This window comes from Achroia grisella, unplaced genomic scaffold, assembly GCF_030625045.1.
Source record: "Achroia grisella isolate CSIRO2021 unplaced genomic scaffold, CSIRO_AGI_Agris_v1 utg109, whole genome shotgun sequence".
NCBI lineage: Eukaryota > Metazoa > Arthropoda > Insecta > Lepidoptera > Pyralidae > Achroia > Achroia grisella.
In genome coordinates, this window is record NW_026712573.1 from 9,141,893 (window position 1) to 9,160,795 (window position 18,903).

Genomic DNA, 18,903 nt, shown 5'->3' on the forward strand with positions numbered 1-18,903 from the left:
GCTTTAATTATGTTTTATAAGTCTCTAAAGTTTGGACGAGTAGTTGTCCAGTCCAGTCACTTTGTCTTATTGATATTAGTATTTATTACAAACATGTTTCATGTAAAGTAAAATGGAGACTTATTGTGACAAGGTATAAAATTGTTTATATGTGAGCACAGTCAGATATGGTAATGATCCAGAATATATACCTACAGTTTAATGTAAGCAAAATAAACAATGACGAATGGATAAATAACGGTTATGCAAAATCTACTCAAGTTTAACTCTATAATCCCCATCCACGAACAGGTGTGCTATTCTCATAACATATTTTCACATCAGCTATTTCCACTGTATAATTCAAATCAAAATCTCGCCGAAAGGAAATATGGGCACGATACAAAATCATGAATAATAGATAAACGACAAACTACGCTCCCTATTTACAGGGATGCGTAGGTATCATTACTAACCTCTTCTGCGTAATTAATCGGTAGGGCTGTCCATACTCCCGGAGCAGGGCTTTATTAAATTTTAGCGCTTTCCAACTCGCCCCTCGTCCACCCCCATACCACCCTCTACTCCACTCCCCGAATGAATAGACCCATCACTTTTACTATTCACAACCTCCCTCTGGATTAGCGAGATGAATTTCCTGATCCTCGGAGGGTTCAAATTGTGCGTGGGGCCCTATTGATGCGGATTTGTTGCGATTGCGTCGCGATTATGCAACTAAGTACTTATGGCTGCGGCTGTATTTGATATTACACAGGATGACTACATGTTGTTGTCAAATTAGTGAAGTATTTATTTTGACGTAGTACGTTAGTAGTAGTTACGTAGTAGTAATTTAAGGTAGTAGTTAATTAAATTAGTTTTGGAAAATAATTTATTGCTTTTTTTAATTCATCTTAAACGTAAAATTTGTATTTCACCTTTTTTATCTAAGCGATATATGATTCTTTTAAATTTATCACTTATTAATACTCTATGTTTGTACTTACCTCTCTTCGTAATAATACTAAAGACTGCAAAGCCTCGAATTTCCCTGCTGCATTTTATTTCTATTTGAATTCCATTTCTAAGCTGATCACCTTTAGGTACTTTGCAGAGCTTAAAATTCGACAAAATAATTCAGTACAGCTTAATAAGTACCGATATTAATACTTATTACTGTGTATACGCTAGATCTATAACTCTCTGAATTTACAGTATTTTGAGGAATAAAATATGAATGAATGAAAATGAATGAAAAACACTTTATTGTTCCTCTCACAGAAAGAGTAATTACATAAATTAATATGTACATTAAATATGAAAATAATAACAAAATAATTATAATATAGAGGTAACAATGGGCGGCCTTATCGCTAAATAGCGATTTCTTCCAGGCAACCTTAGGATGGAGAGGAGTGATTAGACTGTGTCTGGTCGAGGTATAACAATTCGTTGTTGGATGTACAAAATATATATGTTTTATACGGTAAATCAGCGTAAAACTCAAAGAGAGAATTTAAAAACATAAATTCATTCACGGCATCAGAATGAAACAAAATACATTTATAAAATTACAACACAAAGAGTAACGTAAGAGTAAGTAAGAGGACAAACTCTTCTGGTATGATGGGTCACTGGATCAAATCAGTATTATTAGTACATAAATGTTAGATATAAAAGAATATTGTATTTAGACATACTTCCCAATTTTATCTAATTACCGATAACAATAATAAAGATACACATCTTTATTATTGTTATCGGTCTCGGTGTTCTAATAGTATAACACACCGTCTTACTTCCAATGGTCACTACTTCGATTCCCCACACGATAACAACATTTGTATTCATGAATATGATTGTTTGACCGACAGAAATTATCTGTGTGTGTGATCGGTGTGTTTTGTATGTACATACACCCACATTAGTCATTATGTATTTATTTATATCAGTTGTCTATTAACCACAACACATTCTCTGCTTAACATGGGAATAGATGGATAATAGTCCTGTGATATTATTATCCTTATAGAAAAAAGTCTCAGTACTGTAACCGTATCAGCATCGTTATACTATTTCCTATATACTGCATCATCACATAACATCAGGTGAGATTGGATCTAACACGCTCAAATTTTGTATAAAAAAATAATTTGTGTAGGCAGAATCAGGCAGATTACATTTAAATGACCCAGCGATTATCAATTCGTCGGTCCCTATATGCCGCATACATGGGTTACACAAGCCCGCGGGTGCAATATTTTTCACCCCACCACTACAGACAACAAAAACAAACCAAGTTTTGCCCCGAGCAAGAATTTCGCCCCTTTTGTCCAAGTACAATACATGTTCGTTATATTTTTTTTAATAGACTAGCTCGGGTAAGCGTAGAATCGATGGCCTCCGGCGACGGGCTCCCGAATCACACAGTTAATTATTGACACATCCTTTTTTTTATTTATTATTCGACTCTCAACATCAAAGCTCCATTGTGACTGGCTAATATTATTCCTTTTGTGTGTATAGCACTGAAACTGGCTATTTCCTTACCTTTATACCAAAGAGGCGGTCTTTTGTTCAACACTCATTGTGTTAGATTGTTCTAAAATTATTGGTTATCAATTTTCTTAATATTTATGTTGGAGCGGAAATTTCGGTTATAGAAAAGGAAGCGTATACTGATTATATTTGTGTTGTATTGTGAGGTTCAATACAGAAAAAACATGAAAAATTATTTTCATATTTTTATGGTATAGTAGACATTTACGGCCTATATCGAGTATATATATCTACGCTTATACGTAGAACTTTGTTACACAATAAAATATTTAACTTTGTCAAAATTAGTATAAAGCTAAATTAGCAGGCATGTTTTATCAATTGCAAGTGTTTAACATACTCAAAAACTACTGTCAAATTGTAAACCTTCGTGTTAAAGTTTGTTAAAAATACTTATAGGTATAACTGAGCTGACTATTTTTGCACTGTGCGATGTTCACGACGTACGGTATTATCTACTAGCGTTTGTAGCTACTTAACTAGACTTTATTTTCCCTTCCATTTTCTTCACAGAATGCGGGCACTATAAAGGACTTACCTAATGTAATCTCTACCTGTTATAATAAATTATAACAGGAATTAATGGCGTGGATGTTGCCACGGGAAACAGCTAGAGCGAATAAACAAAGGACAGAGAACAGGAAACAAAATGTTATTTGTCTTTACTGAAGATGGCATATTCAATTCTGTTTAAATAGACAAATTGAGACAGTTGTTTACACGACAAACCTGAACATTCAATTATCAGAAAAAATATACGAAAAGTCGCTTTAATGTTGTCTTCTCCCGAGTAGCCGTAATATTTATTTACTGGTGGGTAGAATTTTGTGGAACTTGCCTTGCTACGTACTTACATCGGCTTCGAAATTAATAAAAAGTATATGAGCAATTCAAAGGATTTTTAATGTAAATGGAATAGCAATCAAGCTCACGGCCCATCTGATGTACTTAAAAAAAAAAAGAATTTAGTTTCTAAACTTATTTTTAAAATCGATTTAAAGTTAGTTTTATAGAATGCCTAGAGACGTTGAGACATAGAGGAAAATGTTCGAGAGATATAATTGCATTGCAAAACTGCTCATAACTATTGTTATAGTCAAAATAAAGCAAAAGCAGGAAACAATTTGACAATTATGTAACATTTTAAATAAAAAATGATGTTTGATGTACTGACATTAGCGTTTGTTGGATTTTGACGTATGTATTGTAAAACAATTTAGTGCATTTGATAAAGTTGGGCTCAAAAGTACTTGTAACCAGATCCGTACAATATAATAAATAAAAAAATAGCTCAAATCGTAAATCGTGGTGAACACTTAACTTAGTAGGTATTTCTTATTTTATGGCGTTTTCTAGTTTTTCCTCATTTCTATATAACATTACAGATTATATCATACAGATATTTAGAATTATTTTACTTTAACATTTGATATTCATGTTTACGAATACCATTTATAAATTTTTATTTTAATATACTGTTTAAAATTTGACGCAGTCATTAACGGGATCTTACTTTGGATTGTTTTATTTTCTTTTTAATTTCGATTCAGACGTAAATCTGTATATACTATATCTATTACGTACGATCCCATCTTATTAGCCTCATACATATAATGCTTTTAATTCGTAAATATTCTCGATAGAAGTAAAGATACTGCGCAAAGCGATGAATAATTGAATATTTTTGTGGTAATGAAATGCGGAGCACGGCGGGCGGCATCGGCAGCGACGTCACCCCGCATCCCGATCTAGATAAAGGGTTGTCATATCGCGCCCGACACGAAATCTAACGGATACTATCGCTTTCCGATAACGTTCCTTTGGCACGAGAATAGATTACGGTTTTTTTTTTCAATTTCTTTCGTCACGTAATCGAAGACAGCATTCCGATTATAAAGTTATGGTAGAGCATAGTTCTAGTACTTATTTTATATGCACATTGCATATAGAAATAAATTTTAACAACATTTTATAATTTATCATATCAGAGACACGGTTGAATGAAAATGTGATGCAAAAAACGGTTTACGTGGAATTTTGGACAAACCAAACCATTATGAGACCTATCTCTACTAGATGTCAAGTAATGATGCTTTCTTCAATTCAGACTATTGATTTTTTTTATTTTCAATATAAATGTATAAATTTCATAATATTAAGATAAATGAAATAAATACATATATATAACTTAAACAAGAAATGTTTAGGTCTCTTTCTGGGAAAGTAACAGAAATCATAGTTGAAGTATGAAATTAAAATAATTTTGAATCTTGTACACAAAATTTAACCCTGCTCAAGCAATTATTTTTGTTAAAAAAATATTTATTTCGAATAACATTTCAAACCCAATATTATTATAAATTTTAGATAATTTTATGAAAAAGTACGAAATACTTAATAAAAAAATTTCGGTATTACCTACATACACATATTATACATATGACCTATATATTTAAAGAGTCAATATCTCTATCCCTCATATCTTTCTAACCCAAAAGTTGGAGCCTGGGAAAGATTGCCTAGCGATAAGACCGCCTTTTATACTACTTTAAGTTGTTTCTTAATTACATTAAATTGTTTAAACTTATATTTTTTCGTAACACCTACTGAAATTCACCTCATTGAGGTTGTTCTTATATCAGCAACAGCTGAGGCAGCTCCTATTGCCAACTTTGTATGTTGTTCTTTCTTTTATTTTGTGTAATCTTTGTAATTTGTTGATAAAAGTTTTATATATCTAAATACTGCAATATATAAATAAATATTTCCTAGTTATCACTAACACCTATTACCTTAGAATTCCACTCGGTATAAACACAATGATAAACCCTATGATACATAAATATTATAAAAAAAAGACTACCTCAAGATGTCTAAGGTTCTGATCTTTTCACTAAATATATAAAAGGGTGTGTAAATCAAAGCGGCTCGCGGCGGTGTAATGCGATGCTCATACAAATCGGCGGATCCTACAAAGCTTTAATTTTGACCGCAAAATGCCGCCAATGATATCAATTATATAAAAAAATGTATTACGGATCTATCAACTCACTTTGCTTAACGGCATTCATATACGAGGATCTTACTTCTACTTTTTGGCTGTTAAATAAGGGATAGTATTAAATAATTAAATTATAAGATTAGCTTAAATTTAGTACTAGGGATACTAATAGGTATCAAGTCATTAATATTATCAATAATTTGATGTGTGAATACTCAAAATTTTTGTATGACATTACAATAAAAATGAAGCTGATATACCACCTTAAATAATTATTTTTCAGTTTGTTAATGCATAATTACCAGGCTATATCATTTTAGTTTTTAAAATGACGTACGTGGTATGTTCATGATTAGGAGCATATATATGCAGAAAATATGTCAGAATAATTGATAATTTGTTGACTTTTCTACTTAATGTTTCCTCAAGATTGATTTAGAATATTAATGTATGGAATGTTATATTGTACACCTGTATATTAGTTATTTAAAACGCTCATCACGCTCTATGCATAATTATATAAAAATAGTAAGTCTTCTGCGTGGGTAGGTCAGTCTCACCTATTTCAGCCCCCAAGCAGCATGCTTTGCAAGCTGTGTATCGGTTCGAGGGTGAGTTATGATAATGAAATTACAGACATGTCATCTGAGTACTCGCCAATCACACATGAAGGATAATGTTCATAGTGCATTTCATGAGTGCAGTTTATACTCAACGGTTGCCATTTACCATCAGCTTATCCAGTTACATAAAAGCATTTTAATTATAGTTTATGTACACAAGTTTACGGTTGAGGAAATATTCCAAAAATGTATTCATTCTGTCTTACCCTAAAGCCTACATGTTGGCTGGTTTTGAATAATATTACAAATTGCTTTAATACCACATCAGATAAATATACTCTCTTGACTGTTACCGTTGTGTTGGTATATAAATATAAAAATAGTTACTTATTTGCTATATTGTTATAGTCAGCACAGACTTTGTATTCTTTTAACGTTTTATTGTTTGTAAACGCGATTGGAATAAAACACAAACTTTTAAGTAACGCTTGATATGGTTCGATTTGACCTATATACTCGTATATTCCATGTTCTAATGGTAAAGCATAGCCCGCCGGATGTAACGTAATATTTTATAAGAAATTGTGCAAATTCAGCTTCAGAAATTATTCACACCAGCTTAATGATTTCGCGTAATATCATCAAGAGTACATCATGAGTAACCTCATGTTGTCCAACTCCATATTGACATAAATTTTATCTATAAATAAGCCTTTTTATAAAAGAAAATAAATAACAATGTAGGAACCTATTAGTAATGATAGGTATAAGTTCATGATATGGATGTGTAATTTGTAAACTACCGGTGTATTCGGCGACTGTTTCTGCCCAGCTAAGCCCCGCCTAATGGAAATGACAAGACTAATGTAACAACTGAAAACATTCCGTTGGACGGATCTAACAAAGCATTCATTTTCTGATGGCGGTAATCTCGCCGAAGGGCGGCATTGTTCATGTTTTTTTTTCCTGCGAATTTTTTCGTATTTTCTCTACGAAAAGAATAAAAATACTGAACAGTATTGTCGACGCCGACGCTCGCGCCGTGATCGCGCAAAAAGGAGCCCTGGATGACAACGAAATGACGGGAACGTCCGCGGGTGGCCTCCACCCCTCCCCCTCTTGTAAAAATGTCGCCCGGGGAGGAACGGCATGCCTACGACAAGACGGCATTTTTGCACACCACCACCGAACCGAGAAATCCTATACACCGTTTAGGATCACCTGAAAATGAACTGTGAGCAAAGGCGGCAAGGGCGATTACCGCATGAAAACCTAGGGATTGACTTTTTAAAACTGAGTTGTGTTTGCGATAAATCGATAAGTATATACATACACGGCAAGAGACGAGGGTACAAATTGCACGGATTTTACAGCTCTTTGTGTTAACAGAGCTAGGGGAGGGGCGTTTAGCGGTTTCCGACGGCTGTTTCAGGAAATAAAAAAATTGTCCCGAACTCGATGATAAGTAATCATTGAAGTTTATATGAGAACGAATCTTTCTATAACGAAAATTTTATATAAGAAAATTCCTTGTTAGAAATAAATAAAAACAAAACGTAGTAGGTATGTTAACAATTTTACGTACGTGTTGTAAAAAAATAAGTATTATTTGAAAACTGTGTTTTCAAATGACACATAAATATGATGTTCAATTTTATCTTAAATAAGTCGTGTTTTTTTATGAAAACATTAGCCCGATAACAATGCTGACTATGATGACCTACCAGGGTTTAAGTGAGGATTCGTATATTTTCTTTCAACCGTATTTTTTAGGATATTTACCTACAAGAAAATTATAACACGTAATATCGTTCAGTACCTATATCGTATCGTACCTATATTTTATTTCTTGCATTAGGTATATCGAGCAATTGATTATTCTTTTATATCTTGTACATTTCAAAAATGAAGTAAATATGATAGTATATATGGTATCTTTAGTGTCACTACTAAATAAATTAAATAAGCAGCTTTTGCTCATGTTATTTTAAAGAATCTTAGGTACTTGTATGTACACCGATTAAATCTAATCATAATCTCTTATTGTTTATTAATATGAATGCACGACTGAATACAGCATCGAAGCATAGCAAATAAATGTATAAATAGGAATATAATTATTATGTATAATGAGTAGCCTCAGAAAAAAGTAATTGCACACCATACAATACAAATCTATACCTAACCTATATAGAATGGTGTTATAATATCTTAGAATAGATACAACTTTATATTAGGAATATTATTTGTAATACGCTTTAGAAAGAAATTATGGCACGTGGTGGAATATAATGCCAGTTTGTATCTAGTTAATTAAATTAATTAGGTACATATATCATCAGTGAATAAAAGCTGCTTATATTTTATTTAATTAAATTTATAATACACAAGCCATATTCGCGAATTCAACTGTTCATTCTATATTTCTATATTCTGTACATTCATTGAATAAATATTGCCTATTAATAATATAAAGCCATTATTAATTGTAATTTTTATTCAAATAAAGGTATTTCATAAAAACATTGCAAATCTTTAAAGAAATATTTAAATATCTGAACTATAATTGTCATACTCAATTGACATGTTATTGAAAATACAGATTCTAGTGTGTCAACACCAATATCTGTATGACCATTGAATGTTACCACTGATAAGAGAATAATGTTTCAACTAAGGTCTTTTAATCAACAATTCTAAATAGGACGCCATTTAGGCTAAGCATCTATATGTTTAAACCAAGAAGGCTAAAACAACCTTGGTGCTTGGAATAAGTTAGAGAGATGTATCCGTGAAGATAACTTTATGGTACTGGTAAATTAATTACCTAAATCATAGAGATAATAATTATTTTGCAGATCGCATTGGCAAAATTCAAATAGAAAATTACTTCAGCGACTACCCCGAACTGAAGAAAATGGAAGGCGCAGCGGAATACATCTCCACACCGCCGAAAGTGACGCCAGAGAAATTCGAGAGACCAATTTTTGGTAAGTTCCTTATTATTTTAATATTTTTATAACTCTGTAAAAAATATGAACTACATGTACACGTAAAACATAAAAGTTTTATTGTAAGTATTTAGGTATATAAAAATAATGTTACAAAATGAAAATAAGTTTCAAACAAGTATACCAACTTAAAAATAATTATATTTCCCACATTAAAGAACACACTCGTACCTAACTACTCAAACAAACTAGATGTGCGCAGACGCATCACAGTCGATCGCACCCGAAAGCATCTACATATTCAAATTATCAGATACGTCGATCAAGGCGCGAACAAAACACGTCGGCATTATGCGCCCGCGCCGGGCTTTTTGCCCGTTGTAAAATTAGAAGTATTAATTCGTGTTACTACAAATGTAAGCTTTTGTTTGTGATGCGTACGCGCATCTGCCCTCTTGTGATGCTCGATTGTATGGAATCGGAATTATATTTCATGTGTAGATGTTTTTTCTACAGCCGGTGTTAACTGTACGGTTTTGGTTAACACATGAACGATTGTTGTCTGTAGTCGATCTATATGTATAATGTTCTTATACTCAATGCCTTTATGATGACTATTCTAAGGTATGGGGTCTATCTGTATTTTAATCTAAACTGTCTTCTAACTGCAATGTCGTTATTTTTTTTATAATATGTATAGTGATATCGAGCACTAATGATGTACCTACATAGGCACCAACTAAGTGACACGTTGAACAAGAATTAAGCATGATGCATGATTTGCAGAATAGGCGCACATATCAACGAATATTGATTGCTTGCTTTCGGGCAAAAGTCCAATTATGCACGAAATTTACCATTTTCGTGTTTTATTTAAACGCATTAATTTATGTAGGTACAGTATTTAATCTGTTTATTTGATACTTATAAAGCTGATGCATACAATAAAGATATTTAATTAATGAGTTAAATATTACCTATTGCTTAAGTTAGTCGTAATGTTGTGTCGTAACGACATAGCATTACGACTGATGACTTCGCTTCTTTTGTGGTGCTTAGCCTTGATTTCGTGCTTATTCACATATTTTGTGAGACAATATTTATTTAAAAGAGTAAGAGACAAGTTTTATCTTCATTCTTTTTAGCTGTGACTGCATTCTTAATAAGGGATGAAAGAGTGTTTAAATGTAAGTTTATTTGAATAGAAATTATTTCGATTCTATAAAAATTTTTTTGTCAATTCATATTTCTTTAGGCAAATTTAATATGTAAAACATATAATATAGGTATATCTTAACAACTGTTATTATATGGAGTAGTCAGAGATATTGTTAACTATAGACGTAGTGGTGTACTCAATACTTGGCATACTTACATTTCGCTCTATATATTTGAATCTATCGCGATAACGTCGGGACTACTGCGAGTCTCGGATTAATTTGATTTGGTTTCTTATCAGCGTTTCAATCTCCGCAGAATCAATTGAAATATACATGGATACAAAGTTCTGTAGTGTTTGCTAAATTTGAACTGACGCCTTTTGAATGTGTGATTCAATCAATATATTTAAAAAATAATTTGTTTTTCTGAATAACAGACAAACTTCGTGTTTTCTATAAATCTATGGCTACTAACTTACTCCATTTTTTTCCAAAATTATTTCACATATTGGGAAATATTTTTGAAAAATGTAACAATAAAGTTGGCAATTTCGTGAATTCGTTGCATTTTTCGAGTTTCGAGTGGTATATTATCTATATATACTTTTTTAATTGTACCTTATATTTATAATGTTACATTAAACTGGATCTTAGGTAGGTTCCTTAGAGTTTGCTAATTGTTCAACGCTTGGAAAATTAGATTAACCTGAAGATGTTGGCGTAGGCGCGCGTGTGTGCGTTACTCGCAACGCCGGCTAAAAGCTGCTACACTTCGGCCAATCATCACCTCTCGTGTGAATTGTAGGCGGAGTTTACACCCGACGCGTCAACCACGCGATCGATGTGGACGCGGACATTTCTTTTCAAACCAAATCCAAGATATATATATATATATATATATATTATGCCACATTCATAATCGAAAAAATATTCTAATAATATTTGTATGAGAGTAAACCCTAACGATTGCGAATATTGTTGAAATAAGTTCAACGTGTGTAGTAAATTATTACTATTAATACAATTTTGTCATTCTAGATTTAGATGTGTCTAAAGTAGCTAGTTAAAACTCTAATTAATATAATATATTTTGTAAAGTCAATATATATTCTTTAATTAGTGATATTTATAACTATTATGCTTTTATACACCTTCCATTTTTATTGTCAACAATATATACAAATATTCTCTTAAAACTAAAATTAAAATATATTAAAAATACAACAAACATTAATAAAAAATTTATTATCTTTATTTATTATAATTTATAACTGTATAATTGTATATATTGAGATCCAATTTTGACATTGTTAAATGTAATAAGATAGGTATATAAAATTCATTATTGTATATAATTTTATATTTCTTATTCTATATGCCACGACAAAAGTATAGCTCGTTAAACTCAAGAATCCATTCAAGTTTGTGTTCCGGAAGCTCCAACTTGTGGTACAACTTAATTAACTTGGTGGTACAAAAAGATGTATTAACAAACTTGAAGAACTACAGCTTCCCAATAATTGCGCAGCTCTTGATAAACTTTATTAAAAACATGTAATATTGAATGTTATTTTTGTTAACGTTTTATAAAATAATTATTACTTGACAAGAAACTAAATATATATAAAAAAGCAAAATTAATTGAAAAGTGATAATATATAAATAACTGGCTTTTATAGCATCTTTTTTATTTTCATATATTACCTGACAGTTATATTAAACTTTTGTTAAATATAGTTTATATTAGGAAGATATATATATATTTTCAACATAAATTATATTTTGATTATATATATAAATGAAACTTGTTGTTGTTATTGAATCTCTGCTTAGACATTAACGAAGTCTATATCTAAGTACCTTATACGTAGTTTAGAGAGATTCTTTAAACCACCCTGTACCACTATACAAGAGCAAAAAGTGAAAACGTGACATTTTCCTCTACATTTAGGCACCTAAACCGTTTGCAAACAGAACTGAGAGCGGAACGCGAGTAAATGAACAGGGGGTAATGGGGGCCCTAAACAAAAGGTGCGAGCCCCTACCCCCCTACTCTGGATCGACCCAGCCTGAAGGGTAGGTGCTGCAGTAACCATGATAGCTTTTTGTTGTTGGAAATTTAGTATATATTTCCTATGTTGGTAAAGATGAAATGCACTTTTATAAATCTAACGTACAAAATGGGTATATCAGTCCCGATGTTTTTAATCTTTTAAATGTCATACACATCCTAATGATAACTAGAAATGTTGTATAAGAGAATGGGCTAAAGGATATAAGAATTATATGTTAATCAAAAATTGCTGACCTATGGTAGTATATATTCGATGATAAAGACGGATGATGTTACTTTATTAAAATAAAAATATAGAGCTTGTACAAGTATAAGTAGGTATAACAAAATATAAATATAATAACAATATATCCTTACGGCTATTATCCCAGAGGAAGTCAAGGGCACTAGCAACTGTAAGTGTCGTAATGAACGCTACTCTTGACATGTCATAATGTCTCATGCATGATGTAATTAAATATATGTTTGTACGCACTTACACAGTATATTGTAAACAATAGAAATTGTATAACTGTTTTATTAGGAATAGAAATGTTTGTATAAAACGTCTTCAGGGATGGAATAAGTAACTATCAGTTTATACAACATTTGTGGAAACTCTTGCTTTGGTCAATGTACAATTAATTGTTTAGTAATAGCGAGGAGTTACTGTATGGGTGTAGGTAGGTACATAGTCATCAGTATGGACCAATAAGTTTATTGAAAACAACTCCATCCGCAATCCAACCGTAGGTATGCAACCCCTACAGTCAGGGTGGTTGTGCTTTTTCGCAGCGCGTGTCACTTGTGCGGCGGGGCGCGGGCGCGGCGACCGACACGGCGGGCGTCGGGATCCGGCGTCCGGGCGCCGCGTTGCCATGACAACGACACCGCGACACCCGGCCACCCCCCCCGTACCCTTCGGCTCACGGCCGCCACGCAAAACTCTCCCTTACCGTCCACAACATAGAAGCCACGATGCTCACTTATATACACAACAAGGGGGCGCCACATAAGGGGTCGACTACATAAGACGATACGGTCAGGCGATGTAAATAACGCGAGATAACTTCGAGAGGGTCTAATGGAATAGGGAATCGTGTTTTGGAAAGTGCCCCGGAGAGAATGTTCTGGGTTGTTAGCCTCGACTTCCATGTTAAGTGAAAGTCGATATAGGGATTAGGTCTGCGGAATTTGATTATTCAAACGTTCGTTTAATAGTGTCTAATTGCTGAGGGATGCTATGCTTTGATTTGTACGACTCTAACGTATTAATGTTACTCCCCTACGAATTAAATATTCATGTTAATGTCCGTCCCGTATGATGTATGTATCATTTCGTTCATTACACTCAAATATTTCGAAAGGATTAGATAAATGATTAAGTAACTACTTATGATTACTACTTCTCATAAAATTATATAAAATGAATATGTAGATACTTTCCTTAAAGCTATTCAGACCATAGGGCAAATCGCACTTGCTACTTTTCACTTTAGCGATTTACTATTTAGTTAAACTTTATTCGGTACTATAGGACAACCAAACAGTTAAGATTAGCAAAACTACTCGAAAACAAAGTAGTTAGAAGTTTTCTCGTTCTTCTTTTGATAAGTCAGTTCGGAAATGAGTGGTAGATAAAAAAAATACTTGACTTATTAAGTGTTTATTTTTTATTATTAAGTTTATTTGAATGAAGATAATTTTTATATCTATTCAAATCAAGATTTGTAGATCTATAAAAGAGTTGGTGGTAGAAGGGTTTAATTTAAAACCCGTGGTTGGTACCCTAATAGGACTTTATGTAAAAATTTGAAAGCTTTTGTTACAGTCTCATACCGACGTAGACTTTGTAATAAGACGTCTGCGTGGGTACCTCAGTCTTACCTATTTCAGCCGCAAAGCAGTATTCTTTGTAAGATATTCATATTTTGGTGATAGATTAAATTTACAGCTCTTATTCTATAATTTCATAACATTCTAACGTGATATCCGTAGTACTGTCTATGTGCTATATATTGGCAACTGTTACCATTTACCATCAAGTAGGCAATCGGCTTGTTTGTCATTAGAATTACATAGAATAAGTCTAATTAATTAGGATTTGAGATGCTTATCACTTTTCGTCTTAAAAATTACTAGAATAGTATCCATAATTCTAGCAATTTTTAAGCGATTCGTTATAGTAATGACATAATACTGTTGACGTAATAATATTCTTAACTTATTTCTCTTAAACAACTATATGATTAGGTTAAATAAAAAAATGTGTTATTTACATACGTTTTATTAGATAAATATATTTAAAGATGTTAATTACTTCTTTCAGTAGTCCCGGTTCAATCGACGTCCTTAACATTCATTATCCCAACAAATATTTACCTTTATCGGATGTTAAATTTACTACTTCTATATATCTTCTCAATATCTGAGGCCCCAGTCGCTTATTAAACATAATTAGACACTTATAAAGTATTGCACTTTTATAATTGTTTTTTTAATGCACCACTTTGAAATATCTTTTTACAGTTTTCTTGAATCCCAACGCTCTTGTTGTCTGCAAAATTAAGCGACGCTATACTTTACATACATATTTAATTTGTAATAGTCATAATAAACACCCAGATCCATACAAAAAACATACTCGAGAATACAGATGCTTGTATTGTACGAAAATCGAACCTTCAACAATCGGAAGATAGACGGTATCCTAAATCGCTAGACCGTCGAGAAATCTGCTACCACAACTAAATATATAATACCAGGAGTAGGGTAGATACCTGGTTAAATATTGAAATTAAGAATGATCGCACGTGCATATTTTTATGGTTAGACACAGTCCATACAACAGTTAAAAAAAATATTTCAGGAAGTGCATGACATTTGTCATCTTCCATCCGTATATGAATTAGTCGCCTGACGAACTTTGAATCCTTTTCCATATAGAGTTTATGATATGAAACCGAAATTCAATGATAATATTTATTTACTTTTATGTAACTAATGCACACATTACTAGAGGTAAATGGTATTTGAGCGGTGTTTCTTACCAATCAACCATGATTAGTACAGAGAATATTGTTGGCGGTGCAAATATGACAAGAAATGAGTAGTTAGGTAAATAGCATCGTAGTACACAAGTTGTGAGAAAGGCAAACATTTGTTTAGTGGTAACTAACAATTAAGTACTTAATATGTACCTATATTGAGTTATACTTGATTAATATTAAAATTGAAAAAACTGAGCAACTTTCCCTAGAAAACATAATGTACCCATGTTTCCTTGGGAAAGTTGCTCAGTTTTGCAAATGAAATTTTCAATAGTAACACACATATTGCATTACAAAATAATTTTCATATTTCGGCTGTTACTTTTTCTCTTACTCTCTGGAAAGATGATCCATGAAAGAAAATAAAAAATGATTGAAAAATTTAAAAAGATTCAGTTAGATAAATTGTTGTATCTGTCTTTCTAGAGATTTTAGATGTCACATTTTGAAGGTGAAATACAATAAAGAAAGCAAGCAATCTCCCAGGTGGTCACCTGTAATTATAACCTTTTAGAGTTTACATTCACAAATTACAAACAAGAATACATTATGTTACTTACAACAATCATTTGGTCTGGATAATATTCTATAATGTTTTTCGATATCTTGCCAGTTTTTGATCTGTGTATCATTGTCAATACGTTACTATCTATAGTAATGACGACTCGGCCCTTTAAATTAAAATATTAGTTATTAATTGCTACAATTTAATTAACACATTGAATGAAGCAGTAATACCTATTCCATATTTTCATTTTTCTACAGACTACAACAAGAATGAGTGATTTTTGTATTACAATTATTTCAGTACTAATTCGCAAATTTTTCCAATCAAAGCTATATATCTTTGGTTGTTCTTATAAAAATGACCATATAAATTTCCGTTTTTTATGGAATAAATTATACATAATTTATTGAATTAGGTGTTATTTTGCGGAAGTCCATTTCACTACTTAATGTTTTGTTTAATTCCGCTACAATAATATAAATCCATTAAATAGCTAATAAATATAGGTATATTTATTAGTAATATTTTTTGTACTTTAAGAGTTTGTGACCACTGATCGGATTTACAAAATTCTTTCAGAGTTAAATAGCTCATTTATCATGAAATTATATAGGTTATATAACATACCACTAATATGACAAAGGAGCGGAGCTGCAATGAAAAATGTTGTAAAAATCGAAAAATGTTACGCAGTCATAGTTGCATAGGTCAACTAGTAAATAATATACGTCAAACATAATTCTCTGATATTTACAGCATTACTAAATATATAACAATGAACTATCAGAATCAATTAATAGTACTAATGAAGATAACCATTCTAAAATGCTTTACTTAGTAACAAAGTTTAAACGTTAAAGAAATTACCGTAGTACTTCGGAATTCTTTAGGCACTATCCTCTTTAAGGAATTAGTAAATCTTCTCAATTTAATAGTACACCATGCTATAAAACTTGAGGTATGTAACGATTTTATAGAAACATTGTCCTGCAATGAAAACTGATTTTTAATAATACCTACATATATTTATTTCATGAATATCGAATTATAACTTTGCTCTACAATCATCTTAAAGGTTAACATGTGGGTACGAAATACACTCACTTATTTTTCCTCTTAAATTATTTTGATACTAGCGACCCGCACTTGTTTTGCATGTGTATAAATATCTATACGCATGTATAATACATATAAATCTTACCGAAATTTCTCGAAATAATAATGAAAATTATATGAAAATCGGTTGCGTTGTTTAAAAAAGTATGTAGAGAAGCATACAGAAGAAAGTATCGACTTACGTTTTATGAGTATGATTGTTTGTATCGGTCTGGGTGTTTTCTATGTATATATGTATAATATGTATGTATTTACGAAAAAAAATTATCTACGTATTTGTATCAGTTATCTAGTAACCATAACACAAGCTTTAGCTAGCTTAACTTGGGTCTAGATGGCGCTGTGTGAATGATCCTGAGATCCTGAGATTATTATTATTATTAATCAACACATTTATAAAATTACGAAGTTGACTTTCTAGTCCGTGGGTAGTTTAGTACACAAGGCATAGCATCTTAGTCCTCTGGAATGACAACATATAAGTGATATATGTTACGGGCGTCACATAATCACCTGCTGTGCGTGGTGTATTTCATATATAATATTTAGGATACCTACGGTTACCACTTACCATGGTGGCCGTCAACTTGTTTGCCATTCCAATTACATAAAAAAAATAAATTACGTAATTTATTATATCACCCACGGCGCCGAAAATTAAAACTAATAATTATTATTATATATACTTGTTCATAATCAGCGTCCGTTTCGTCGAATTCTTCTCCTGGGGTAAATGTATGCTCATAGTCTGCTAAATTTGTGCTTACTTTAAAAGTGTACCGGCCGTCAGATTCACGGTTGAGAGACATCTTTGCCTCTGATCTTAACACAAGGTTGCACGATAATTCTTTCATACCTGAAAAGAAAATATTTGATATTAAAAACTAATGTAGAATTATGAGTTAAATATATTTTTTCAATCTCGTATAATTATTACTTATAACTATTATTTTAAACTATAATAATAATAAATCTACTATATATATGGCCAATAAGAGTACAATTAACAAAGAGATTGCATTAGCGGTAAAAAATAAAACTAAGTACAAAAAGGTCTGCCTTTTGTTTAATGTTTTAATTTTGTTAATGTCCGTTCTATTTTGATACAATGAAGCGTTATATGCCATTTACTTTTATTTTTTATTTATTAAAAAATAAAAGTAATATCAGTTACGATTAACAGTAAAATAATAAATACAGAATACACAAGATAGTCATAGTCGGAAATTAAAATTAAATTATTTGTATGTTAAGATGTTTGAATGTGTGTGTTCTGATGTTTGTTGATGTTTCTAATAGCTACAGTTAAGAGATTGGACTGATTTGGTTGATTTAATACAAGTATTAAATATACTATAGATTAAGACATTTGTAGTTATTGAAATTCACAAATTATATAAGATAAACTTGATGGAGTGGCATTCTTTAATACAATGTTCCCATGATTGGTACATAACAAGTTGAATTGTCGTAATTTAATTAAATATAGATTTACCGAGGTAGACTTTCGTGATCTCCATAATGCTGTTGCATATACATACATATATAGTTGACCACTTAATATCAGCTGGGTTTCGCTCAACTTGTTTGTAATTTTAGTTACATAAAAATAAACTTTAGAGAACTACCTCTTCAGCCGCCAAGCAACTTGCTTTGTGAGCCGTGAGCAGTAGGACATAGCATATAAACTAACTTTGAATTAAAATTAAACTTACCAAGAAACTGCAGATACTCTTCCATATTCTCCTCATGTGACAACACGTACTTCTTACCTAAACATGCCTCCATGTTCTCTAAATAACCTATTATATGTGTTTATAATTGTGATACTCGATCAACAATGTATATACATGAGTAATGTTCCTCATCAGATCATTGAGCTTTCAGATAACGCGCTTATCTCTGATAATGTTAATGTATTTATAACTAATTTGCACACTCGTGTCAATATGTCCCATAATCC

The 18,903-nt window shown here is 31.8% G+C and overlaps 1 protein-coding gene across 1 annotated transcript in view; it reads left to right on the forward strand.

The window, feature by feature from the left end:
• Positions 1-18,903, forward strand: part of LOC131844853 (Fanconi anemia group J protein homolog) — a 72,966-nt gene that overhangs the window by 27,988 nt on the left and 26,075 nt on the right. Inside the window, exon 3 of the mRNA XM_059193835.1 lies at positions 8,961-9,092. Coding sequence (XP_059049818.1) covers positions 8,961-9,092 — 132 coding nt within the window. The remainder of the gene's footprint in view (positions 1-8,960; positions 9,093-18,903) is intronic.